The sequence below is a fragment of the Pteronotus mesoamericanus genome, unplaced genomic scaffold (genome assembly GCF_021234165.1).
Source record: "Pteronotus mesoamericanus isolate MK-2021 breed Mesoamerican mustached bat unplaced genomic scaffold, CSHL_Meso_final scaffold_1186, whole genome shotgun sequence".
NCBI lineage: Eukaryota > Metazoa > Chordata > Mammalia > Chiroptera > Mormoopidae > Pteronotus > Pteronotus mesoamericanus.
In genome coordinates this window covers 5,850,968-5,874,925 of record NW_026555302.1, presented here as the reverse complement: position 1 = coordinate 5,874,925, position 23,958 = coordinate 5,850,968, and the positions used below count along the sequence as shown (strand labels likewise).

The 23,958-nt window shown below is 55.0% G+C and overlaps 1 protein-coding gene across 3 annotated transcripts in view; it reads left to right on the top strand.

Moving 5' to 3' along the window:
- CACNA1E (calcium voltage-gated channel subunit alpha1 E) overlaps window positions 1-23,603 on the top strand; it is a 274,294-nt gene extending 250,691 nt beyond the window's left edge. For 2 of the 3 annotated variants that reach the window (XM_054587691.1, XM_054587690.1), the window contains 10 exons: window positions 3,539-3,666; window positions 8,544-8,640; window positions 10,640-10,745; window positions 11,566-11,673; window positions 12,161-12,261; window positions 12,551-12,657; window positions 16,309-16,420; window positions 20,370-20,550; window positions 21,447-21,637; window positions 23,064-23,603. In XM_054587691.1, coding sequence (XP_054443666.1) covers window positions 3,539-3,666; window positions 8,544-8,640; window positions 10,640-10,745; window positions 11,566-11,673; window positions 12,161-12,261; window positions 12,551-12,657; window positions 16,309-16,420; window positions 20,370-20,550; window positions 21,447-21,637; window positions 23,064-23,603 — 1,671 coding nt within the window. Of the gene's footprint in view, window positions 1-3,538; window positions 3,667-8,543; window positions 8,641-10,639; window positions 10,746-11,565; window positions 11,674-12,160; window positions 12,262-12,550; window positions 12,658-16,308; window positions 16,421-19,207; window positions 19,337-20,369; window positions 20,551-21,446; window positions 21,638-23,063 lie in introns of all 3 variants that reach the window. The other variant, XM_054587689.1, reaches the window with a different exon arrangement.
- Window positions 23,604-23,958: the final 355 nt, after the last annotated feature.

Below are 23,958 nucleotides of genomic sequence, written 5' to 3'. Positions count from 1 at the left end.
TAGACGGGAAAGGGTATGATCGCTCCCCGTATTGGTAGATGCTGGGTAGCATCTGCGGAGCACACCCACTTAGAGAAGTGAGAAGCCCTCCCTGCCACCTTTGCTCCTTCTTCGGGAGAAAGCCCGAATCCGCACTCCGGCACCCAGAAGTCTCTGCACTGCCCGATCAGGCCGGTGGAGACACACAGAACGGTGATGGCGGTGTCGCCGCCAGGTCAGTGACGGGGCCGGCCGGGTGTTTCTGACCACCCGACAGCCTTCCACCCAGCACTTCCGCTGGCTCACTGGCTGTGCAAAAATCTGAAACTAACATAATGCCTCTGAAAAGCGCTCAATTTCATGGCCCTCCATCAACATTGTCTGAATCGATTGTCTGTCATCCAGGCATTTCTACCTCTAACGTGAGCCTGAGGCACTTGCCACATGTCCTGCCCCCAGGTGTGGGGAAGTGGCTCGCATGCAGACGAAGAATGACCAGCAGGTCGCGTGCAGAGAGTGAGCTAACTGCCACACGAGCAGCCACATTGCGTTCTGGGCTTTGCCGCTCTGTGGGATGGGAGGCCAAGTGACTTGATGATAAGAGTATTATTTGCATGGTGAGCGGATACATGTGTTTTAACACACAAAACAGTATCCTACTTAGAAATACGGAAGTAGACTGTCCAATGAAAATCACTGAAAAGCAATTTAGAGTGATATTAAATGGAGTTCTAAGTTGATTCATTCCCATAGTCGGCGCACCTGTGTTGAGCGGCACCGCTCGGGCAGGCCCCGGGGGGCAGCTGGGAGCTCGGGGCCCGGCATCGCCGGCGGCCGAAGGGCGGAAGGCACGCAGGGGCCTCAGCGCTTACAGGTGGGGTGAAACGGGGCGTTAGAAGGACATGTAGACACCTCAGTTTTATCTACATGGTGTGTTTAATAATAAATATGCAAAAGAAACCAAAGATATAACTGGAAAATTAGACACTATGAAGGTGCTGTTAGAACTTTGAGATGGAGGATGCTACATAATTCACATTAATGTTCTTTTTAAAGAGGCTACATTCAGTCTGAGAGGCTGATTTCAAACCTCAGCCCTCGAGGAGACCGACGTTGTGACCTTGGGCAAGTCACACAGCTTCCCAGCTCAGAGCGACCGCCTGGGAAGGTTCACTGACGCGCTGCGATGTGCCAGGCTGTGTGCCTGGAGCTGAGAGGGCCGAAGTGTGTAGGAAGCACTGCGTCCTTGAAGGACTGTTGGCAATTAAAGCCGCCTCCTGAAAAGTCAGAGCGAGCAGGAAAACAAATAATGGGTGTGAATGTGCGTGCGCACCGTTATAAATGACTATGCAAATGTAAAGCAATAATAAATACTTATGAGTTTGTTAACATTAATAGTAGGTACCGAGAAAGGAGTGTAGAAGAAACATGGATGCGTGGAAAATCCTTGAGAATCTCTGCAGCTATTGAGTGTATTCACTGTGACTCCAGTGTCAGCCACGGAAAGAGGGGAGCCTGCTGAGCTCAGGTTCAGCCTCATGAGACTGAGCTCCCCGAACAGCAGTGGCTCCACCAAGAGGGATGTTTCTTTCCCTTGAATAGCAGCAAAGCCTGAGGAAGGCAGTACAGGCTTCTGGTGGCTGCACAGAGGGGTTGGTTAGGGATCTGCACTCCTTCTGAACCTTTGCCTCCAGGAGGTCCCTCATCCTCCTGAGGCTGGACCCCCGGGTGTCCACCTATATTCTAAATGGAGGGAGGCAGGCAGACTATTATCACAGTGGGGCCAGCAGCCTCTGTATTGCAGAGAACCCCCCACCAGGTCCTCCTGCACACTCCTGCCTGCCCCGCCTGCACCCCCGGCCCCTCCGTGCACCCAGCCACGTAGCCTGGGAGTCGGCAGCAGAGACTCCTAGTCTCTCAGCCCCACAGCCTCTCCCACTGGTCTCTCTCAGGCAGGACTCCTCACTTGCACGTGTCATGAAGCCCAGCTACATCTGGCCGAAGCAGAAAGGGATTTTGTAGGCACACAGCGACAGAGTCTTGGGGTGGGCAGGCTGAAGCAAGCGTGGCCTGGGGCTCCCAGGACATCACCAGGACCAGGGGGCTTTTTCCATGTGTAGCTCTCTGGCTCCAGGCTCTTCCATGGGACCCCTTTTCTTCATCACCCCAGCCTGTGGCTCCGGAAGACCGCAGCAGTCCCTGAACGTTCAAGGCCAGCGGGGAAGAGCGGGGATTTTGCCAGGGAGGTTCAATGCCATCTCACGGGCCTTGACTGGCTCGCCTGTCACTGTGGCCCAGGAGAATGGCATCCAGGGCCTGGCCGAGGCCTGGCTCCCAGGTGGTATGCCCCTGAACCACATTAACCAGGAACAGACAAGGGGTGGGCCCCCCAAAGGGGCAGCCGTACAGTCAGCAGGTGCTGGGCAGCCAGGAATCGAAAAGAGCGCGCGCTGTCCACTGTGGGCGCCTAGTCCTGTCAGTGCACCTTCCTGTCGCTCTCCAGCCGGCGCTGCTTGCCTGCCGCTGGCGCGGTCCGGGGCCCGCGGCACCCTCCACGCTGCCACTGAGCGCCCCTGTGCATGACAGAGCCCTTGGCCTCTCTCCTGGGTCCACCCCCTTTGGTGGTTCCTGGAGCCTGTCATGTAAATCCGGGTCAGCAAACTATTGCCCGCGGGTCAAACAGGTTTACTGCCTCTTTGTTTAAAAAAAAAAAAAAAATGGTTCTTACATTCTTAAATGGTTGAGGGGGGAAATCAGATATTTCATGACGTGAAAATTCGATGAAATTCAAATGCACACTCTTCTGTTTCCACTGTAACCTGCATATGCTGCTTATTGGCTCTTTATAAAAAAATCTGTAACGTTTATATATTTGCAATATGTCACAGTCTTTACTAAACACTAACTAAGCCTTTAAGAATACTCAAGCATCAACATCTAGTGAACGCCTGCTGCGCCATAAGCAACATGCCAGGCATGGGACTCTGCTCTGGATGAGAACTTCCCTACCCCCCATCCCCAGCACCTGGGTCTCTGTTTGGAATACAGTGGGTAGACAATAAATGTTGTTGAACAAGTAGGTGGGAGAGGAGGATCTTGGAAGCCTCTCAAGAGCTGTGAATAGCGTTAAGTTGGCACACAGCGAGCCACACAGTCGCCTCTGAGACATCTCACCACTTCTGTGATGGAGTAAGGGTGGGGGAGGGGCTGGAAGGGAGGGTGGGAGTCAGGCCTTGACTTCCTCTAGCCTTTCCGCACATTGTCGCTGCTGCTCCCTCTGCTGCTACAATAACAGTTACGTAAATTGAACAGATAACAAAGGCAAAAAGCTACTGTGGAGCGCTTTGCAGAGAGAAAGTGGCACAGGAAACAAACAATGCTGTCTGCACAGCGGAGTGTGTGGCGCAGATAGTACAAACACGGTGCCTTCAGCAAGAGCCACGGGGCTTCCGTGAGGGCCGGCAGCCCTCTGGGCCATGGAAGCGCTCTGCGGCGCTGGGGCCTGGCTTTCCGCGTCACGTTTCCCCCCGCTCTCCTCTTCTCCCCTCCTGCCCTCCAGATGCTCAACCTGTTCGTGGCCGTCATCATGGACAACTTTGAGTACCTGACCCGGGACTCGTCCATCCTGGGGCCTCACCACTTGGACGAGTTTGTCCGCGTCTGGGCAGAGTACGACCGAGCTGCATGGTGAGTAGGCTGCTTGCGCCCAACGCCTGGGGACCTGTGTCGGGGGCCTCTCCAGGTGTCAGGGAAGAGGGTGGCATTAGAGGTGCCCAAGTGCTTGCCGTGCAGAAGGAGAGGAGATTCCTCCCGGTTGTGGCCCACTGGCAAGGCTGGGTCCCCAGCGTGGCTCTGGCATCTAAGACGTGGCTTCCCCCTGACCCCCCCACCCCTCTGTGACAGGCTTCCCTTTCCTTGGCCGGTCTTGTCACCCTGTCCACACCTCAGAGGATTTGGGTTCAAGCTCCAGAGGAGCTTCCGACAGTATTTCTTCTTTTCCTGCTTCATGCTCAGTGGACCCCTTTGAGTCTTCGGCGGTGGGGGGGAGCGGGGCGTGGACAGGGACTTTCTGGCCCAACTGGCCATCTGGCCACCATGGTCAGCGATGAGTGTTTTATGTCTCTCATCCCTCTCATAAGGTGTTGTTTGAGGTAAACTGAAATTATATGAAAAACCAAGCAAGTTGCCCTTCCAACCGATCCCTTAAACACCTGAGGATTTTATTCCATGAAACTGGAACCTGGGTTAGATGCCAGGAATTTGTGGGTCCCTCTCACAGTGATGCTGGGCCCTCTGGGCCTCGGAGCGGGGGTCAGCCGCGCAGCCCACGGCCGCACGCAGCCCGTGCCTGGCCTCACAGAAAGCGTTTCACTGGGCCGCCGCGCCCCCGCACTGGGGGGGGGTGTCCAGGGCTGCCGTCGCCCCACACGGCAGAGCCCAGGTGCTGTGACAGAGGCAGTGTGGCCCTGAAGGTCACAGCGGCTTCCTCTCTGGCCTTCAGAGAACAAGGTTGCCGATTCCCGCTTTAGAGTTCTGAGGCAGCACGTTGGCCCTCGTGGCTGCCGATGGGGCGAGAGTGCCCTCAGCGCTCCCCGCCCCCCAGGCCCTTTCCTGTCCCACGTCACCGTAGCTTTGGGGTTGCAGCTCACCAGTCTGTCCATTCCGGGCACCCTCTGAAAGGGCTACAAGAAATGCCGTCCTTCACAGGAACGGGCCGCGTTGCTTCCACCTGGACCCCCTCCTAGTCTGACACTCGGCCCCAAATCGGCCCTTCAGGAGGCTGTTGGACTTGGGTCACTGCTTTCTGGGTTAGAACCGTGAATCAAGACTCCTCTCGGGGTACAGGGTTCTCTAGATCGTTCCCATGAAAAGGCTGAGCGATGGCATTTACCTCCTGGGCTTGCTTTCTAGCAGGCGGGGGCCGAGGAAGCCCTGGGCAGGGGGGGCGGGGGGTGAGGCAGCTGGGCCTGCGCCTGCCAGCTCCGTGGCCTCGCACAGGGCGCCTGCCCGCTCTGCGCTTCCTCATCTGTAAAATGGCGGTAACGACACCGACCTTGAAGGCTGGCTGTGAGGATTCTGTTAAATGACGTGAGTAACTGACTGTGACTGACAGGAACCACACAGGAAAGTGACTGGCAAGGCTGGAAAATCGGGCTGGAAAGCATGGATGGCCATGAGCCTGGGAGCCTGAGAGAATCCAGCTGCCGGCCCAAGAGTTCCTTGCTCCCCTCACCCCGCTCAGTTGTCCTCGGCTCCCAGAAACCCCCGCTTCCTGTGGGTTCACGTTATCTTGGGACCCCGATGCCACGTGCGTTAAGCATGCCACTCCCCACTCATTGCGGCTGCTGGGATGAAGCAGTTCCACGAGGACGACTCCTGAGACTTAGCTGCACGAGCTGTGAGAGAGCGAAAAGGAAAAAGAGCTCTTCCATCTGCTTTGACCTTCATAGCGTAACTTGTCCTGGTTAGCGGTTTGTGGGTCCTGTCTATGAAATTGGGGGGTGGGGGACCAGCAAAGACAGTGAGCCGGTGTCTTCAAAAGGAAGACTGGCACAGGGTGCAGGGACCATCAGCCTCTAGACAGCGGCAGTACCAGCCGTCCACGTCCCAGTCACAGTCAGAGAAACCGACAAACGAGTGGTTAAATTTAGCCTCCCCTCAAGAGTTAGGAGACTTGGAAACACTATGAGCTGCTCTTTGGAAGAAGAAGAGGAATCCACACCAAAAGCAAGAGCAGGTTAGAAAGAGCGAAGCTGGGGCGAAGCCCTGGGCTCCACGTGGCTGCTGGCGAGGACTGGTGCTCGGAAGTGGGGACCCCGCTTCATACCAGGGTGCGTCCAGAGCCCTGGCTGTCCCTTTCTTGTCCTGGCCCCTACGGACTAGATGCTTTAGCCACTGAAAATGAATCGGTTGTTGGTTCTGTCCTTTCCACAGGAAACCAGAACTCTCCAGCAGGCGCGTGGGGAAGGGGGTTGGCAAGGTGGATCTCATAGCGAGAATACTGGGAGTCTGCCAGGATCGGACCGAGCTGCCCACGGGCCGGGCAGTGGCGTGGAGCTGGGAGAGGACGCGGTCTGGACACAAGCCCCGGCAGGCGCCCCAGGCTGGGGAGAGCTCGCCCAAGCTTCGCTCAGGACAGATCTGCCACTAACGGAAGCACAACCCTCTGCAGCTTCCCTCGTGCCAACTATGCTCCTTGCTAATTAGCCTAATGGGAAATGTGCCTCTCACAGCCTGCAGGAAGACGCCGGCTTCCTCCCCGCCCGACAAGTGGGTCTGAGGGGGGGACTGTTGGCTGCGTCTGTGAAAAACAAACCACTCCGCCGTCCACTTCCCAGCAGCCTGGCACCTGCTCTTCACAGCGGCCAGAGCATTGGTGAACTGGCGGGCTTCATTGCTTGAGGCCCTGAGCCGGGGTCCATGTCCTGCATCTGGCCAGCTGTGGGCCAGGTTGGCATCTTGGGGGGCTCTTGGTCACAAGGCAGCCCCTTGGGCATGGGACGGGCTCAGTGGCCTTAGAAAACTGGGGCGATGATGCAGTTCGCAAACTGCCGCTTCTCTCATGCCTCGGTTCTCGGTCTCTCGTGGCCTGACTCTGCGGGCCGGAAAGAAGCCGCCCTTCCTCCTCCGGCCACGCCCTGGCGGCTGAGCTGCCGCTGCTCCCCCACCTCCTCTGCCTGTCCTATTAACCCACTTCTGCTTCCTTTGCAGTGGCAGGATCCCGTATAAGGATATGTACAAATTAGTGCGGGTCATCTCGCCGCCTCTGGGCCTGGGAGAGAACTGTCCCTACAGGGTGGCTTGCAAGGTTTGCCTCCCAGTCCCCAGCCGCGCCTGGCGGTGGGGCGCGCCCGGGAACCCCTCCTCTCTGTCCGCTCTGCCGCCACCGTGCCTCCTGAGGGAGCCTTCATGCTGCTTTCCTTGGAGTTTAAAGAGATCCCGACCCTCCCAGAACCAGCAGCTGTTACAGTAGGAAGAAGGGCACGTTTTGCGGGGAAGGCAGGAAAAAAAACAGTCAAGGGCTTAATAACAAAGGCCAATTCTACCTGTCACTTCACGTGCCCGCACTCATTCATGCGTGGACAGACACGCGCTGTCTCCCCGCTCCACTGTCACCTGCAGATTTAAGGAGAGTGACCTCTCCCTCCTGGGGAGGAGAAATCTTTAAAAAGCAAAGAGTTCTGGGTTCCCCCTCCCTGGACACAGACATGCCTCCTTTAGCAAAGTAGCAGCGACGTCCAGTCTGGGATGTCGTTGGGAGTGGTTCTGGCCGCCCTGCCTCTGGCAGTTTGGCCAAAGCGATTATAAAAGCTATCGGAAGGGAAGGAGGCGAGAGACTCTTCTTATGAAGAACTAGGGCTCAAGGCGAGAGTAGGTAGAAGAAGATCATTTTGCGGGGGTGCAGAGGGGCTAGGAAGGTTGCAGGAGGGCACGTTTCCTGCCTTGGGGGCCTGCCACGTATTCTCAAGGGGGCCCAGGGGCTCTGCTGGCTTTGAAACCAAGAATATGTTTAGTGGCATCCAGGACTTCCCTCTGCAGCTCTGCTAGACCCGGGGAGCTCTAAACATCCCCGTGGCTCTGCCCAGCCATGTCCAAGGCCGGGTCTGCCAGATAAGGAGGGCGCTCCGGCGCTGCAGAGGGGCGTGCGGGCTCCCCGGGGCGTAGCACAGCCCAGCGGGGGGTGCCGACCTTGGCCGACGGGCAGGAGCCGGCTTGGGGCGGTGATGGAGTGATCCCTGTACGCGGGAGGCCGAACAGCTGCCTCCGCTGAGACTCTTTAAACTTGACCCTGGTGAAACCTGCAGCCGCATGCGGGGACCGCTGGGGAGGGCAGCATGGCATGCAAGGCGCTCTTCCTCCCCCGGCTTTGTTTCCTCTGTCCCCAGCACGCGTGGCCCTGGGACATGCTGGGGAGCACAGAGCCCTCTTCTCCGCAGAGCCAGGTGGAAGCAACGGGCAGCTCTGCCGGCAGCCGCAGCCCATGCCTTTCACGGCGCCGCCGCCACCTCCCGCTGTGCACACGGCCCAGAGGGGGATACACGGCCTCCCGCCTGTGGGTTCCGAGCAGGAGACAGGCCCAGTTCCGGCCGCCCCTGGAAACCCTAACCCACAGCCGGAACGCCGTCTATCTGGTTTATACCGCTCGCACACAGCCCTGGGAAGAGAGAACGCGCTTGTGCTGTGTGGGGCACGGCGGCCTGGCCAGGGAAGTAGGGTGATGCTCACCCAGGAGGAGCAGGCAGACGGGTCCCATGACCGTGCGCACGCAAGTCCGAGGGACCACAGGGTGCCACCGGCGTTCCCGGGTCTGTGTGGGGCTGATATAAATCCGCACCAGGATGGAGTCACCTATACGATTTGCCTTGATTAACAGGTTTCCTATTCTTCTCCTGTTTGTCCATTTTGTTTCGTTTTCCTCTCCTGTTCTCCGTATGATTTTGTCTGTCTGTCTTGTCTTGGCTCTTCTGGGAATGCCTGTTCTCCCCGCGCCCGTCTGCATCCCCCCCACTTCCCTGCCCTGCCACCTGCCCTGCCGCCCCCACTCGCCGCCCCTCCATGACCAGTGGCCGCATCCATTACACTGAGATGTATGAAATGCTGACTCTCATGTCACCACCGCTAGGCCTCGGCAAGAGATGTCCCTCCAAAGTGGCATATAAGGTAGACCACCCCTTCCTTTATTCTGGGCTAGAGACCAACAGGAAATGGGATCCGGCTGTGGGAGGAAGCCGGGCTCGGGAGGCGGAGGAGGGAGCCCAGGGAAGAAGCAGCGATGGCACTGCCTGGTCAGGAAGGGGCACGGCAGGACGCCGTCCCGAAGTGCTGCAAAAGACGGTTTGTGATCCTGCGCACCGGGGGCTTTGTCACGTGGTCCTCTGTGGTTCCGGCAGCTGCGTGGCTTCCCGTGAGTGGGCTCCTGGAAAGGAGCCATTCTGTGGCGCGTCTGCTTTCAGAGGAGGCAGAGTGGTGGCCTGCAGGGGACTTAGAGCCAAACCGCTCTCTGTATAAAGAAAGCAGCGCCTTCGCTCCAATAAGCTAAGGAGATAGTGCGGACATTCCTCTAAACGTGGTTCAAGAAATTTTTTAGGAGAGAGGAATACTCATAACAAACTTCATTCTCCATGACATCAAAAGGAACTACGGCATGGTTCCTTCTAAGCCACGGGGTGGGGGGGCGGTGGGGGGGGGAATGACCTCTGCCCCATGACCCCATGATGCAGGGGAAAGGACGCCGCTCCCTGCCCCACCAGCCCACTGCCCACTTGTCTGGGCAGGGCAGGGGAACGGGCAGCGGTGGGCGTGAGGCATCCAGGGTGAGTTCCCTCCCTGGCAGGCCGGAGGTGTGGGGTCTGGCCCTGGAGTCGTGGGTGGGACCCCTGGCTTGCACAGAGCAGCATTGTCCATTGGGAGACCTTCAGCTGCATGTAGCTTTGAGGCCCGAGTTAGTCTGGTTTTTTCCCCCTCCACAACCAGCAGTCATTACTGTTCGCTCCCCTTTGGTGTCGAGGCCGACCCAGAACTCGGGAGCTCTTTCCTTCACCTGGGACTACTCCACAGCAGGGCTGCCACGTCCCTGGAAGCTTCAGGAAGTGGGAGAGAAAGGGAACTCAGATACAGACAGGAAATGGACTTGACCCTCAAAGGCACCACGTCCGTGGAGCCATGCTAGGCAAGGTGTTCCCATGGGGTCTTAGAGACGCTAAAGCCGGCGGTCCTTCCGGGGCACCCTGCCCACTCCGAGCTGTGTAGCTGCAAAGAGCGTGTCACTGGAACGGGGCCCACTCGGGACCCTCGTAGCCCCAGGACACGCTCCTCATGCACAGCCCAGGGGCTGGCATCCTCTTTGCTCATTATGGCCCCGTCCAAAGTACCAGATGGTGGAGTGTGGCCCTGAGTTCTCTGAATTTCTGGGATGAAGCTTGGTAAGAGGAGTGTCGGGACAGGAGGAAGCACTGAAAGAATTGCAAATGCGAGATACTCTCTGGGAAGTGGATCTGGCCATTTCCGCTGGCCCCCTTCCTCGGGTGAGGGGAACACGGCCTGCCCACTCTGCTCCTGCCTTGGTCGCCCTTCTCTCATGCTCCCCCTGCTCCCTGACCGCTCTCCCCGAGCCCTGCCTGCGCTCTCCCCTTTCCCCTCCTGCTCCACCTCATCCGTTGGATCAGGGGGACTTGTGCATGTTCAGTCGCGTGCTGGCAAATTCCATCTTTTCAAGACTCAAAAAGGGGGCATCAGGATGTGTCTTTCAAGTCAGATATGCAAGCGAAGTCTGCCCCCTCGCTGCCTTCTGTCTGAGCTCCGGGGGTGTTCACGGGACACGTGGAAACACAGAGCAGCCTTGAAATGGGGAACAGAGCCACCTCGCAGAGCTGACTCCGTTCCCTGAGCCACTTCTTCCGGAAATCACTTCCCGTCCCTGCGAGAGACATTCTTAGGACCCTGGAGGAGTCCTACAGAATGAGTAGTCCCCTGAAATCTGGCATCATTCCCTGGGGGGAAAACACAGCAGCAAACCAGCACCCAGGGAGAAGCAGGGAGAGTAGGGGCGGGAGAGGGTGGGGATCCTTGCCCTTCTTTTTTGTCTCTGCATTTGACCCCTGCCCTCCTCTTCCCGCCTCACCAAGGTTTCCTTTGATGTGTGTTTCTTCCTCACACACAGAGGTTGGTCCTGATGAACATGCCTGTCGCCGAGGACATGACAGTCCACTTCACCTCCACCCTGATGGCTCTGATCCGCACAGCCCTGGACATCAAAATTGCCAAAGGTGAGCGCAGGAGGCAAAGGCGATCGGGCAGCAGCTCACGCCGGGCGCAGCGGGACGCAGGTGTGTGAGCTCCAACCCCCCAGCGCTGCAGTGACCTGGGAATCAGATGTCAGGGTCCCGGTTTCAGCCTGAGATTCAGGAACTACAACAGTCGTCATTTCCTCCTGGTAAAAGGACGGGTTTGCTCATCGCTAAGGCTCCTTTCAGCTTTAACAGTATGGGATCCCCAGTGTCTGGCACGTAGTAGGCATTTTAGACATGTGTGTTTATGGTACAGGTGAGTTTTTCATTTTGTCCTTTTTTTCCTCATGTGGCAACTTTAGTGTCGTGGAAGGTGTCCGTGGCGGGTGCTGGCGTGGCTGTGCTGGCTTCTCTGGCCTTTAACTTGGTGACGCAGGAGGGAAAAGGCTTCCTGCCTCCAGCCTTCCTGCTCTCGCCTGACCCAAATCCTTTTTAAAGTCAGGTCACTGCAGAGTCAGAGCCGCAGGAAGAATCGAAGTCCATGCAGTGCGGTGGGGAGGCTCCCGCCGGGCCCTGTTCATTTTCCCCAGGTGCACCTGGGGCTTCCCCAGTGAAGGAGGAGGCTGCTCCCGGGCTCAGGGCCTCGGAGCTCATGGCAGGGTCTCCCTGAGTGACTACAAATGGGCATCAGATTGCATTCTGCCGCCTCAGCAGAAAGACCCAGAAGCGCAGGATCTACAGGCCCTCAGGGCCAGGATTTCCCAGGACCACCAGGGGCCGAGCTGGCTCTGCTCCCCGCTCCCTTGGCCCTCGTTGTTTTTGTGCCTGTGCGGTGGAGTCATCACTTACCTCGTTCTAGGCGGCGCTGACAGGCAGCAGCTGGATTCGGAGCTGCAGAAGGAGACCCTTGCCATCTGGCCTCACCTGTCCCAGAAGATGCTGGATCTGCTTGTGCCCATGCCTAAAGGTACAGTATCTCCTCCTGGGCACCCTGGTCACAGTGGGCCAAGGCCACATCTTTGCGGGAGACACAGAGTGATGGAGAGAGAAAGGAAACGTGTTATTTTCTCCTTAGGAAATGAAAATCCCTCACTTCTCAAGTCCCTTTTGTCATTATTAATTGAGAACATTGGGTCGCTGTGGTTGCAGGTGAAAGTTTTGGGTGTGGAGCTCTCCCCCTCCCCGTGATACTGTGCCGCAGGCCCCCGCGTGGTTGGGGAAGGGGTGTTGTTACCAGAGATGGAAATGCAGACCCGTGGAGGAGATGCTTGCTCATGTCCTCGCCCTCCTCGGGTGGCTGTGGGAGCTCCCTGAGGAGACACGTGGGGGCCTGTTCACTGTGTCTCAGTGCCTGGTGCACGCCTGCTCCAGAGGGTGGGGAGCAAAGCTTTAGAGCGTCCTCACTCCCGCCTGTCTTCTTCCTGATCCCTCCCTGGCACATTTGTATTTTTCAGCCTCTGACCTAACTGTGGGCAAAATCTATGCGGCAATGATGATCATGGACTACTATAAGCAGAGTAAGGTGAAGAAGCAGAGGCAGCAGCTGGAGGAACAGGTGAAGGTCAACAGCAGCAGGGTGGGTGGGTGGCTCATGAGTCACACGAGGGCTCCCGAGGGACAGGCCTGCGCATCTCTGGGCGCCGCACCCCCAGGTGCTTAGCAACGGAGGTGAGGGGTACAGGGCGCAGGCGCTTCCTAGGGTTAGGGTGTTAGAAACTATGGGATTAGAAATGCTGTGGGTCCAAGGTTAAGATGGTCAAACGAGGCATCTGCCACGCTCCCATTTTACCCAAGCACGTCATAATTTCTCCCATAGTCACTTGAGTTCCTTTGTTCAAACGCAGAAAAACGCCCCCATGTTCCAGCGCATGGAGCCCTCGTCTCTGCCTCAGGAGATCATCGCCAATGCCAAAGCTCTGCCTTACCTCCAGCAGGAGCCCGTCACAGGCCTGTGAGTACAGCCAAAGGGCCCACGGCCTCCCGTTCGTATTCTGTCACCGTGCCAGTGTGCAGGCCTGGGACCCTCGGCCGGGGATGCCTGAGAAGAGCGAGCCGTCCCGCAGGGCCCTTCCTCTGCGGCTGGGTGGGCGGGCAGGCTGAGGAAGGGCGGGCCGAGCATGTTCGGCTCTGGGGCCCGCACGGAGGCAGCGAGCCCAGGGATGCGCAGGGGGAAGAAGGGCAATGTTAGTATCGCCACCTTACAAATGAAGAAGCTGGCGATTAAGAGGTTGAATAAGTGGCCCAAAGCCATGTGGCTAGTAGGGAGCTGAACAGGAATTAAGTCGTTTATTTCTAAGTCTAGAATCAGCCCACTACACCATATGTGAAATGAACAGAAGGAAGCAGCAGCAGCTAAATAAAAAATAAAAATCAGGCAAAATAAAAAATCTTTATTTTCTGTATTGGTGGTGGAAACAAAACTTAAGGACTTTGCCAGTCATTTCGAGTTGCAGGCTGTAGCCCCAGCTTGTCCATGAATGACTTGGTACAGCATGTGCACCTCACTGTAACATCATCCTTCCATCCAGCAAGCGCAGACTGAGTGGCCAAGGCCTGAGGCCCTCCACCCGGTGGGAATGAGCTTTTGTGATTGGGGTCATCCAGTCCTAGTTCCTAAGGAGCCAGTACTCACGGGCACAACCTCAGTAATTACCAGGAGAGTGAAATCCGGGCTGGGGAGTGGGACCTCTGTCAGAAAGACTCTCTCACGCCATTAATTTCTTTCTGCCTCTGGTGTTGGAGAGACCTGTTTAAGAAAAGTGTCATTTTCAGAGGTCACAATCCAACACATTTGGAGGAAAAGGCCCAGAGTCTTGACCAAGGCCATTGGTCATTTTAACAAATGTTTGCTATGATGAGGTAGCAGGGTGTAGCTTCTCCTGTCTACAGAAAACAAGTAGACATTTCTCCTTGATCCGTGCGGGAAGGAGGTAAGACTGCAGTGTGGGGCCACGTCACTGGAAGGATTGGTGCTTTTCAAGGGCTCTTGGCTTGGAAATGGAAGACACCCCGCCGCCAGTTGATCTGTTTTAGCCACAATTCTCTATGCAAACTACCTTTCATCGCAGGATCACGCCGGCTTCTCTCTCGGTTATTAATTCATTTCCATATCGATTTGACCAATATTTATGGGACCCAAAAGCTGGCTGGGTCGCTAGGGATGCGGCAGTCAACACGGCAGTCCCTGTGGAGACAGATCTTGAAAAAGAAATTACAAGACTGATAATGGTTAACAGGCAGAAGGGTAGGTTATTGTGATGCTGTGCAAATAAAGGAAGAGGCGCCTGGGTCAAGAGGGTGGGGAGGCTTCCCTGAGAAGTAACGTTTAAGTGAGACTGGAAGGCAAGCTCTTCGGACGAGGAAGTAAGTGGGGCAAATTTAAGGGATCTAAAGCCTTTGGGATGGTTGGAGCACAGTCCATGGAGGTGGCAGGTGTTGAGTTTGGAGAACTGCATAGGGTTCTCCCTACTTACACTTGTACTGTGTCCCAGTACAAGCAGGACACGGAAGTTCAGTTTCATGCAAGGACAGTGGGGGTTTTGTGCATTAGAGTGACAGGATCCAATTTGCACTTGACAAAGATCATTCGTGGGTCCTGTGGATTGGAGGGGAGCAACTCAAGAGACAGGACACCACTTGTAAGTGACTGCAATTGCATCAATTATTCATGACTGTGGCTTGGACTCACAGGATAGAGTGGGGAGAGACTGTCAGACTTGAGAGGTAATGGGTAGGCTTTGGTGATGGTGTGCCCCGTGGAGTGAGGGAAGGGTCAAGGATGACCCTCAGGGTTCTGGGGATGTCGGTACGTTTCCTGAAATGGGGACACAGCAGGCTGCTGCGGCTTCAGGCCCATCTGTGTTTCTAGAGCGTTATAGATTGTTCAGGCAGAGGCTGCTCGGAAGATACAGGGGGCACTGTGACAGACAGGGCTCTGCCCTCGTTAAGCTCACGTCTGGTGGACAACCAGACGTGAAACAGAGTTATTGGGAAGAAGGGACTTTTTCCAGTGATTAATTACAGGTTTGATAAGTGACAGGAGAAACAAACGCAGTGGGATCTGAGTGCATGTGAGAGCGAGATCGGACCATTTAACGCGGGAGAGAAATGATTTCTTTAAGGAAATGACTTTGGATCAGAATTTTGAAGGATGAATTCAAAATAACATGGAAAGGTTTTTTAGGGGGCAGCCTGTATTCAAGTCTTGAAGCAGAAAGATGCCCGTCATGCTCAGTGAACTAAGAAGAGCCCCATGCGTCTGGCATCCAGGGAGTGAGGGCTAAAGTGAAGCGGGTGAAGGCCGGCAAGGTGAGACGGGCCGGGTCCCGAGAGAGGCCGTGTTCAGGCCTCCGGGCCCGACGCCTGAAGCGAGAGCTCAAAGAATTCAACGCCATGAGGTTACTCCGTGATTCCAAGGGTCCTCTCCACCTACTGGGGATTCTCCGTGTGGGTGATTACTCATTTTCTGTAGGACAAAAGGGGACCCGTTTCTCATAATAGCCGTGCTCAGCCTGTTCCCAGTGGTTCTCGGGAGAAGGCACGCTGAGGAAGACATCAAAGTCATTTAAATATCACATTGCTCTGTAGCTGTTGGGAACATTCAGCTCAAGGCTCCCTGGGAGCAAAGGGGCAGGTTGGAGGAGCCTCTGCTATTCAGCTCTTTCCCTGTGATCCCAGAAAGTTGCACCCATGGGTTGATTCTTTTGGAGTAACTGGCAATCCTTGCACAGGCCTCGAATTTTTACTGGGGTCGTTAACAGTAGACACAACTACGAAGTGATGGCCCCCATCTCCCTCCCGGCTGTCCCTCTTCCTGTGACCAGGAAGTTCATTTCTGAGCAGGTCAGAGGCACCTGTTGGCCAGTGAATGGCGGCGGCAGCCACGACACTGGGAGGATTGGCTGACTGCCTCTCCTCGCCAGCCCCGTGGACCCCGTGAGCTGAGAGTGTGCGCGGGTGCCGAACCATGCGTGTTTCGAAGCGGGCGTCCTATGACAGCTGTCCGCGCCTTTCGTTCGGAGCCCCCGCCCAGAGGCGGCCGCCGCCTTACCGCCTCTTCTGACACCGTCGCGCCCAGTTCATCAACCAACAGGCACCGTGTCTGGCACGGACACTCAAGTAAATGCTCATGGCATTGCATTGTTTCGGTTGGCCAGGGATGTTGGCACAATAAAGCCATATTCTTGCTGAGTGTGGAGGGAATTTTTTAAAAGACCAGGACTGCTTAATATTTAAACAAACTGTTCTCTGTTTAAAGTATGGCATTTTTCCTCCCAATGGAGAAACTGAGCAGAAACCGGTTTACAGTCTAGCATTGGTCTTCCATATGGCTGAGTGTGACAAATGATGTCATTTGTCACAGATATGTTAGTCACCAGCCGAGTGATGAATGGTTCCAAACGCAGGTTGAAAACAGTGCGTTCCTTTTTCTTCTAGTGTTTGTTTTGGTTTGAAAATTTTTTCTGTCCTAGGGCCAGCTACCTGTAAGTTACAAGCCAGCCAAGACTAAAGGCTGTGGGCCTGGCTGGGACTCGGTAATGGCAGCAACGGCATGTCTGTCTCTCACACGCACATTCCCTCTGAACTTGGCGTTGCTTTTCAGGAGTGGCCGGAGTGCTTACCCTTCGATGAGTCCGCTCTCCCCACAGGAAATATTCCAGCTGGCATGCATGGACCCTGCTGATGAGGGACAGTTCCAGGAGGAGCAGTCTCTGGTGAGTGAATGGTTCCATGACTTGCAGACAGTGCCTTGGTTTTCCGGTCGCTGTCACCCTTTTTCAAATTTGATTCCATAGCCACAATCCATCGGGAAAACCCTTTCTGATAGTTCAGCCAATGACCATGGGAGTTCCTTGCTGTCTCCCTTCCATAGCTGAGTTTTTCCTGTTCTGACAGATGCTTCCTCTTAGGTTTTCTAATCCCAGGGGCCCCTTATCTGTTGAAGAAATTTATATTGCTTCAGGCCAAGCCCTCTTCCTTTATGCCCTTGTGCCTCATAAAGTCTTGCCTTTGATAAGGAGCTTTAGGATAAATAACCACGGAACGAATGGCACCGGCTGGGCAGCCTGGTGTCAACAGGGATGGCTGTGGGGGGCGCACAGCTATGCCCCCCTCCCCGGCCCCTTAGTGATTCCAGCCTCTCTGTCCACCGGAGATGAAGCCTCTTGCCTCTGCTCTGTGTAGGTTTTGGCATATTGACCTTGTACAGCTGTGGCCAGAAGGGCCAAATGCATTCTAAGAGACCCCTAAAAATCAGTTCCCTGAGCCAAAAGGGTTTCATTAGCGTAAATTGTGAAATTCATGAAAAAACCTATTGAGTCCGGTTTAAGTTTGAAGAAAAGAGAGCAGATGAAACCATAGGTTTTGCTAAATACACAGCCAAACTGCGATTCCCAAGGATAACAGACTTTACTCACCATTCCTCTCAGTTCAGGAGCCATCACGTTCCCTCCCGAGCTTAGAAGGAAAGCTAAGTGTTCATTGGCCTGGAGAGAAGACAAAACCCAACATTTGCAAAAGCCCAGAGAAATAGCTTGTACTGAGTTCCCTGTCACTTCGATTGTAATGCATCTGTTTTTCTCTCCTGACCCCTCCCCACTGCTACTGTATACCCCAGAGCCACCCTGAAGGGATGGTGTGGATGGAGACTGGCCTGTTCGTGGGGTGCCTGTCTGATGGAATGGGTGCCTGCCAGAGGGGGCAAAACATTTCAGTAGCTCCAACAAATGGGCGATTCCTCTCCTGTAATTGCTGAGCCAAGGGATTGTGCATGGTTGTGTTGGGGAGGCAGTAAGACCACACATTCCCAGCATGTGAGTGCCTGAGGGTGTTCTTGGGAAGGTGAGTAGGAACCCTTGGGAGGAATTCTCTGAGGAACTGAGCACCAAGGCCCAGTGACTAATTGGTGTAGATAGCTTGATTCTTAAAAGAGACTCTCAGCATTTTAAGGCTTGCCTGGTGGGCAAAAATCTCAATAATGTGTCCTTTCTTTCACAGGGGGAGTTCTCTATCATACCTTCATTTCCGCAGGTTCCCCAGGGCTGCGCCATAGCGCCAGGACTATGCAGATATATGTTCATCTCATTGTCAGTACTGGTGTCTGTGATTCAGGTGTCAGCCTGTGCTCCACACTCACCATTGTGTGCTCCTGCACATCCCTTGGGGCCCCTGCTCTATGTCCTGGGGTGTGGCCATGACTTGTGTGCATGTCAGGAGTGTGTGCGTGTGTGTCTTGTACCACCTCTGACACCGGTAGACTACAGTGTTGTTACCACGTGTGTTCTGAGCCAGACTTGTGCGCTCTAAAGCGTCCATCGCAAACACTGACGTCCTCAGGCGCACACATCACACGCCCTGGGCCGGCAGCCCTCCTGCTGACACCAGAACCCCCTCGGCCAAGCGGCTGTGGGGGCTGACTTTCAGCAGCTCCCTGCTCATACACCCATGTTCTTAAGATATCATTTCCTAAAACATAAAATAGCTTTTCTTCTGGAATAATCTCCAGATGGCAGAGATACTCCTAGGTCTCTTTGTTTGGTGAACCATGTGAAATTTCCGAGGCAGCTACACTCTTTGTGGAGTGATACTAGCTCTCTCTTCAGAGTGTGTACATTTGCCAAACTACCCTTCTTTGACCAGGAAAATAACATAACAGGGTTGGACAGGACTTTACTCCAACTTCCTAATGCTCTAGAGTGACACAGTGCAGTACAATAGCCACTGCCCACACGTGACCATCGAGGGCCTGAAATGTGGCTAGTCCAAACAGAGATGTGCTCCAAGTGGATGATACATACCAATATCAAATGCCTCTCTTTCTTTTTTTTTAATTGATTATATGTTGACCTGAGACTGTTTGGGAATATTGGGTTACATAAAGTACATTAATTTTTCTGTTTTTTCTTGTTTCTTCTTTTTAAATGTAGTTACCAGGAAATTTAAAATTACATAAGTGGTTTGCATTATATGTCTACTGCACTGTACCAGTCTAGAGCATTCCTGACAGATGGCCACCCACCACGTTTTTTTGGATGATTCCAATCATAGGAAAACGCTTTGCTAATAAGATCATATATCTTAAGGTTTGAGAAGATGCATTTGATGTCAGATATTGCTGACTTTCCTTAGAATACTGGTTTTCATATAATTGATAAGTGGCTTCCTTAGGTTAAAAGTATAAACCCAACATTACCAACTCTCAAAAAGTAAACTTCACATATCTAAAAAGTCTTATGATGTATAATGTTTACAAAACTATAAAATATGAAGCGTTGCTTAGTGATAAAAGAATTTACCTCTCAATCCCAGTTAGAGCTTTCTGTGTGGGACATTCGGTATACCTCACAACTGCACATAGAAACACACACATACAACAGACTTGAAAGATGCAAAACTGTCTTCTAAAAGCCATTCTTGGTATGGAGGAAGCAGAATCATCCACTGGATATGAAAAGCAATGAGCTGGAACCAAGTCCCACAAGCTTGGCTGTGTTTATTTCCAGGAGCCAGAGTTTAGTGAATTAAAAAGCGTGCAGCCCTCTAACCATGGCATCTACCTTCCTCCGGACACCCAGGAGCATGCGGGATCTGGGAGGGCATCCTCTTTGCCACGCCTGACTGTGGATCCCCAGGTAAAAAGCAACAACCTACCATGTGCAGTGGCATCCTGGGCTCTATTGAATTGGTGGGTTATGAAAAAACATCTGATATTTTCAGGTGAGGCCTTGACTTGCCCCCGCCCCTTCCCTGTGAGCAAAACCTGGCTTGCGGGCCTCCTCTGCAGAGCCTGCTCCTCCACCGGGTGCTTTCAGGGATGCCCTAAGCACACCAGCCTAGCCAGCAAGATGGCACAATTCCATCCAGATGGGCTTGACAGCCTCAAGACTCAACCAGCCACACAAGAAACTTTTCCCAGGACTCGTCCTGTGCATTTCTCCCTCCTTCCTTTCTTCCCTGGCTCCTCAAGCACATACATAGGCAGCTACTTAAAACACACACAGCTCGGTGTCTGGACTGTCTGTCCTAACCAGTGCAGGCCACGCCTCATTTCTTTGTCTGTATTCCTGGCTTTTTTTTTTTTTTCTGTCTGTCTGTCTTACATTAGGTTTTGACAGAGACAAGAAGTTTATGTGGATCTGTTTTTAACATCTGTAGCAAATCAAAATGCCCAAGTTTAAGGTGGGGCTGGGGCGGGACGGATGATGGAGAGCAATGTGCTCTTAGGAGCTGCTCCGTTTCAAGGTCTCTTACGCTCTGGCGCCATGGGACAGGCCTTCTCTTCTGATGAAGGCAAAAGACAAAGCCATGCTGCTTTCATGGCATGGTCGTTTGGGTTTCCCTCACATACTTCAAAGTGGCTCAAGGTTCCTCACAGGTCCCGGCTGAGTCACCGTGGTAGGTGGCTCTGTGGGAAGCCTTTACAGCACACTCAGCTGCTGGCTTTCCTGAGCATAAAGACAAGACCCTGGGCCAGTCCCAGTGACCTAAAGACCTAACATAGAGACTTTCTGCAGCAGCCTCCTCCAACTAAGGTCTCAGCAAAAGGGATTCAAGGGTGGTCGCAGTTTGCAATCTTCAGTGATCTCAGCCCCACTCCTTTCTTACCTTTAGGCCCGTTCAGTGATTAACCCATACCTGTGTTCCTCTGCGGGCTCCCATTTGCAGGTGGTAACAGACCCCAGCTCCATGAGACGTTCCTTTTCCACCATCCGGGATAAGCGTTCAAATTCCTCTTGGCTGGAGGAGTTCTCCATGGAGCGAAGCAGTGAAAACACCTACAAGTCCCGTCGCCGGAGCTACCACTCCTCCCTGCGGCTGTCGGCCCACCGCCTGAACTCGGACTCGGGTGAGGAGGCCTCTCCCCTGCTGGCCTCTCGAGCGCCTGCCCTGATGGGCTGGAAGCCTCCGGAAGAGAATTCAGATGAGGGTTGAGGAGAGTGAAGGAAGGAAGAGTGCTCCGACCTAAGGGGACCCCGTATCTGACTCACACCCTGAAACAGGCCCCTGAGCTTCCTTCCTTCTAGAGGAGGGCTCTAGACAGCCTGAGAAGTGAGTCTCCCATACCTTCCTAAGTAGCCCCTTCTGCAGGCCGTGCAAGAGCCCCTGAGCGGGGCTGGGCCCGAACCACCAACTCCACTTCAACCCAGACAGTGCTCCCTGGAAAGGTTTGGTGTAGTGGAGGCGTTTTTTATTTTGTTTTTTGTTTTTTTGCTAGATGATGAAACAAAAGTTAAAAAAGCAGTGATTGTCCCATGTCAGAGGGCCAGTAAGTAGAAGAATTGAGACTAGAACTGTGAAGGCCTTTGACTTCAGTCTCAGGTTTCTCAGCCTGGCATTATTTACATCAGCTGTGCCATTATTTCGTTTCTAGCAACTTCTTAATTCCCTTCTGTGGGAACCGTCTTCCCCCCCAAAAGTTACCCACCCACATTCAGGACATTGAGCATTCCTGGGCCATATTGTTGGCAAGGATTCTGAATTGTGTCTTAGCATAAACAGAAGCAGAAGAGAGTTGATTACAGCCTGTGACACATGCATGTCTTTGCAGTGGCAACTTACACACTCACCTCGTCACACACAGGGACTTCTGCGGCCTTTTGCCTCTGCCTCCCTTTCAGACCATCTGTTCACGTGCCCGGAGCAGCCAGGGTCCTTTAGGGGCCCGGTCCCAGGCCCCAAGGCTTCTCTTCTCGGCGGCCGGTACAGGCTGTTGTGATTGGTTGTTTCTGTCATCTCCCACAGGCCACAAGTCCGACACCCACCGCTCGGGGGGCCGGGAGCGGGGACGATCAAAAGAGCGAAAGCATCTTCTCTCCCCCGACGTCTCCCGCTGCAACTCAGAGGAGCGCGGGGCCCAGGCCGACTGGGAGTCCCCAGAGCGCCATCAGTCCAGGTCTCCCAGCGAGGGCAGGTCGCATACGCCCAGCAGACCGGTGAGTGTGGAGAGGAAGCCGAGCCCCTGCAGAGAGACAGGGGAGGGTGGGCGTTAACTGTAGGTGCAAAAGAGGAGCACCCAGCACCCACACAGACCTCAGTCTGACAAGACACTATACCCATTGTGCATAGAGCTTTACTACTTATCACTGTGGACTCTGATACCATTTACAGAAAACCAGACAGTCCCCCAGGACAGACAGGGGTGTCTAGAGGTCATTCCACTCCAGTCCTCGGCATCTGCAGGTACAAAGTCACAACAAATAAGCTCGCAAATGTCTCAGCCAGACAGTGTTCATGGATCAGGCCCACAAGCCTTGGTTGGAATGATGACTCCCCTCAGCACGGGTGTCCTCAGTCAGATCGATTCAAGTTCATTTCCCTGGCTGCCGGCCACCCCAGAGGAAGACCGTGCACCCCCCCCCCAGCCTGTTGCTGGAACACCAGCCTGTGCCTGAGAAGTGACTACAGAAAACACCCTCTGGCCCCGTGGTCCTCCTCACGGTTCTCGAAGCCCAGGCCGGAGGCCCACTCCGCAACTGCAGGAAAGGGGCTACTAAGACTCCGAAAGGGAGGCGGGGAGCAGCTGGCTGCTAGAGCAGCAGCTTCAAGCTTTTAGCACAGAACAGAATCACCCGTGGCTTCTTCAAACTGCATGTTCCTGTCTCCTTGAGGATTCGGTTTCATTAGTGAGGGCACTGGAAAGGGAAAGCCAGAGATCTGCATTTGGAAGGACCTTTCGCCAGGAGAGTTGGATCAGGTGGCTCAGGTCACACATACCTTGAGACACTGTCTTGGAGGTCCGTTTACCAGCCTCTGGGCTCAGGGACACGTGGGCATAGCTGAGAGGCCACATCAGGCCTGAACCAGCAGGCCAGGGCGCTGGCGCAGAAGCTAGGTCGCCCTCAGCCAGCCAGGGGATCGCAGAGGCAGAGAGGGAGGCGAGGGAGGGGTGCCGCCGCCTCAGCGGCTCTGAGCATTCGCGCGCCCTCTCAACACTGTCGAGCGTTAGCTTCCAGGGGGCCGCCTGCTACCCGTAGGGCGGGGCAAAGTGGGCTCACAGTTGTTCGTATGGAAGACTAAACTCACACGTTCACGACTCTAAAGTTACCTTTGCCCCACCCTGTATAGGGAGCTTCCAGGGAGTTTGTCCCATGGACAGGTAGCACCTGGGGACTGTCTCAGGTGCCTACCCGGAGGCCCAGTCTCAGGCCCACTCCCACCCCCGGATCTTGGGAGCCTGTAGCTGTAGCGTAACGAGACTCCCAGGAATCACAACCATGCCCTGGTCTAAATGGGATTGGCGGCTGCTGCTGCTCTAATCCCTGCATCCCTGAGGGGACTCCAGCTCAGATCCCCGCTCCAGCGTTCAGACTCCCAGGGCTGGCCACGAGCCTCACGTGCCACGTCTCTCCTGCTCCACAGGGCACGGGCTCCTTGAGTGAAAGCTCCATCCCCTCCGTCTCTGACACCAGCACCCCAAGACGAAGTCGTCGGCAGCTCCCCCCAGTCCCTCCAAAGCCTCGGCCCCTCCTCTCCTACAGCTCCCTGATCCGACACGCAGGGAGCACCTCTCCCCCCGCCGATGGCAGCGAGGGCGGCTCCCCGCTGACCTCCCAAGCTCTGGAGAGCGAAGACGCCGGCCTGCCCGAGGCTCCCAGGTCCCGGCACGCACAGCACGGCCACCCCTCCCCGCAGCGCTACATCTCCGAGCCCTACCTGGCCCTGCACGAAGACTCCCACGCCTCGGACTGTGGCGAGGAGGAGACGCTCACGTTCGAAGCGGCCGTGGCCACCAGCCTGGGCCGTGCCAACACCATCGGCTCAGCCCCACCCCTGCGGCACAGCTGGCAGATGCCCAATGGGCACTATCGGCGGCGGCGGCGTGGAGGGCCAGGGCCGGGCACGATGTGTGGAGCCGTCAGCGACCTCCTGAGTGACACAGAAGAAGATGACAAGTGCTAGAGGCTGCTCCCCCCGCCCCCGCCCCCGATGCATGCTCTTCTCTCACACGGAGAAAACCAAGACCGAATTGGGAAGCCAGTGCGGCCCGGGGGGGAGGAGAAGGGAAGGACCGCGTGTGTTATCCAAGGAGAAGGAAAGGACAAAAGGCAAACCAGTCAAACCCACCAAATTGCTTTACTTCCCTTTGCAAGATGGGCACTGCCATAGTTCTGCCTCTTTGCTGGGGAAAGATGACACAGGAACATGGAGGGTCATTCCCGTGGGAGAGGGGACACCAGGATGGCTTTGCTTCTACTGCCCCTTCCCACTCTTCTAAAAGCCGGGGAGGATTCGAGCTCGCCTGTGTCTACGCCCA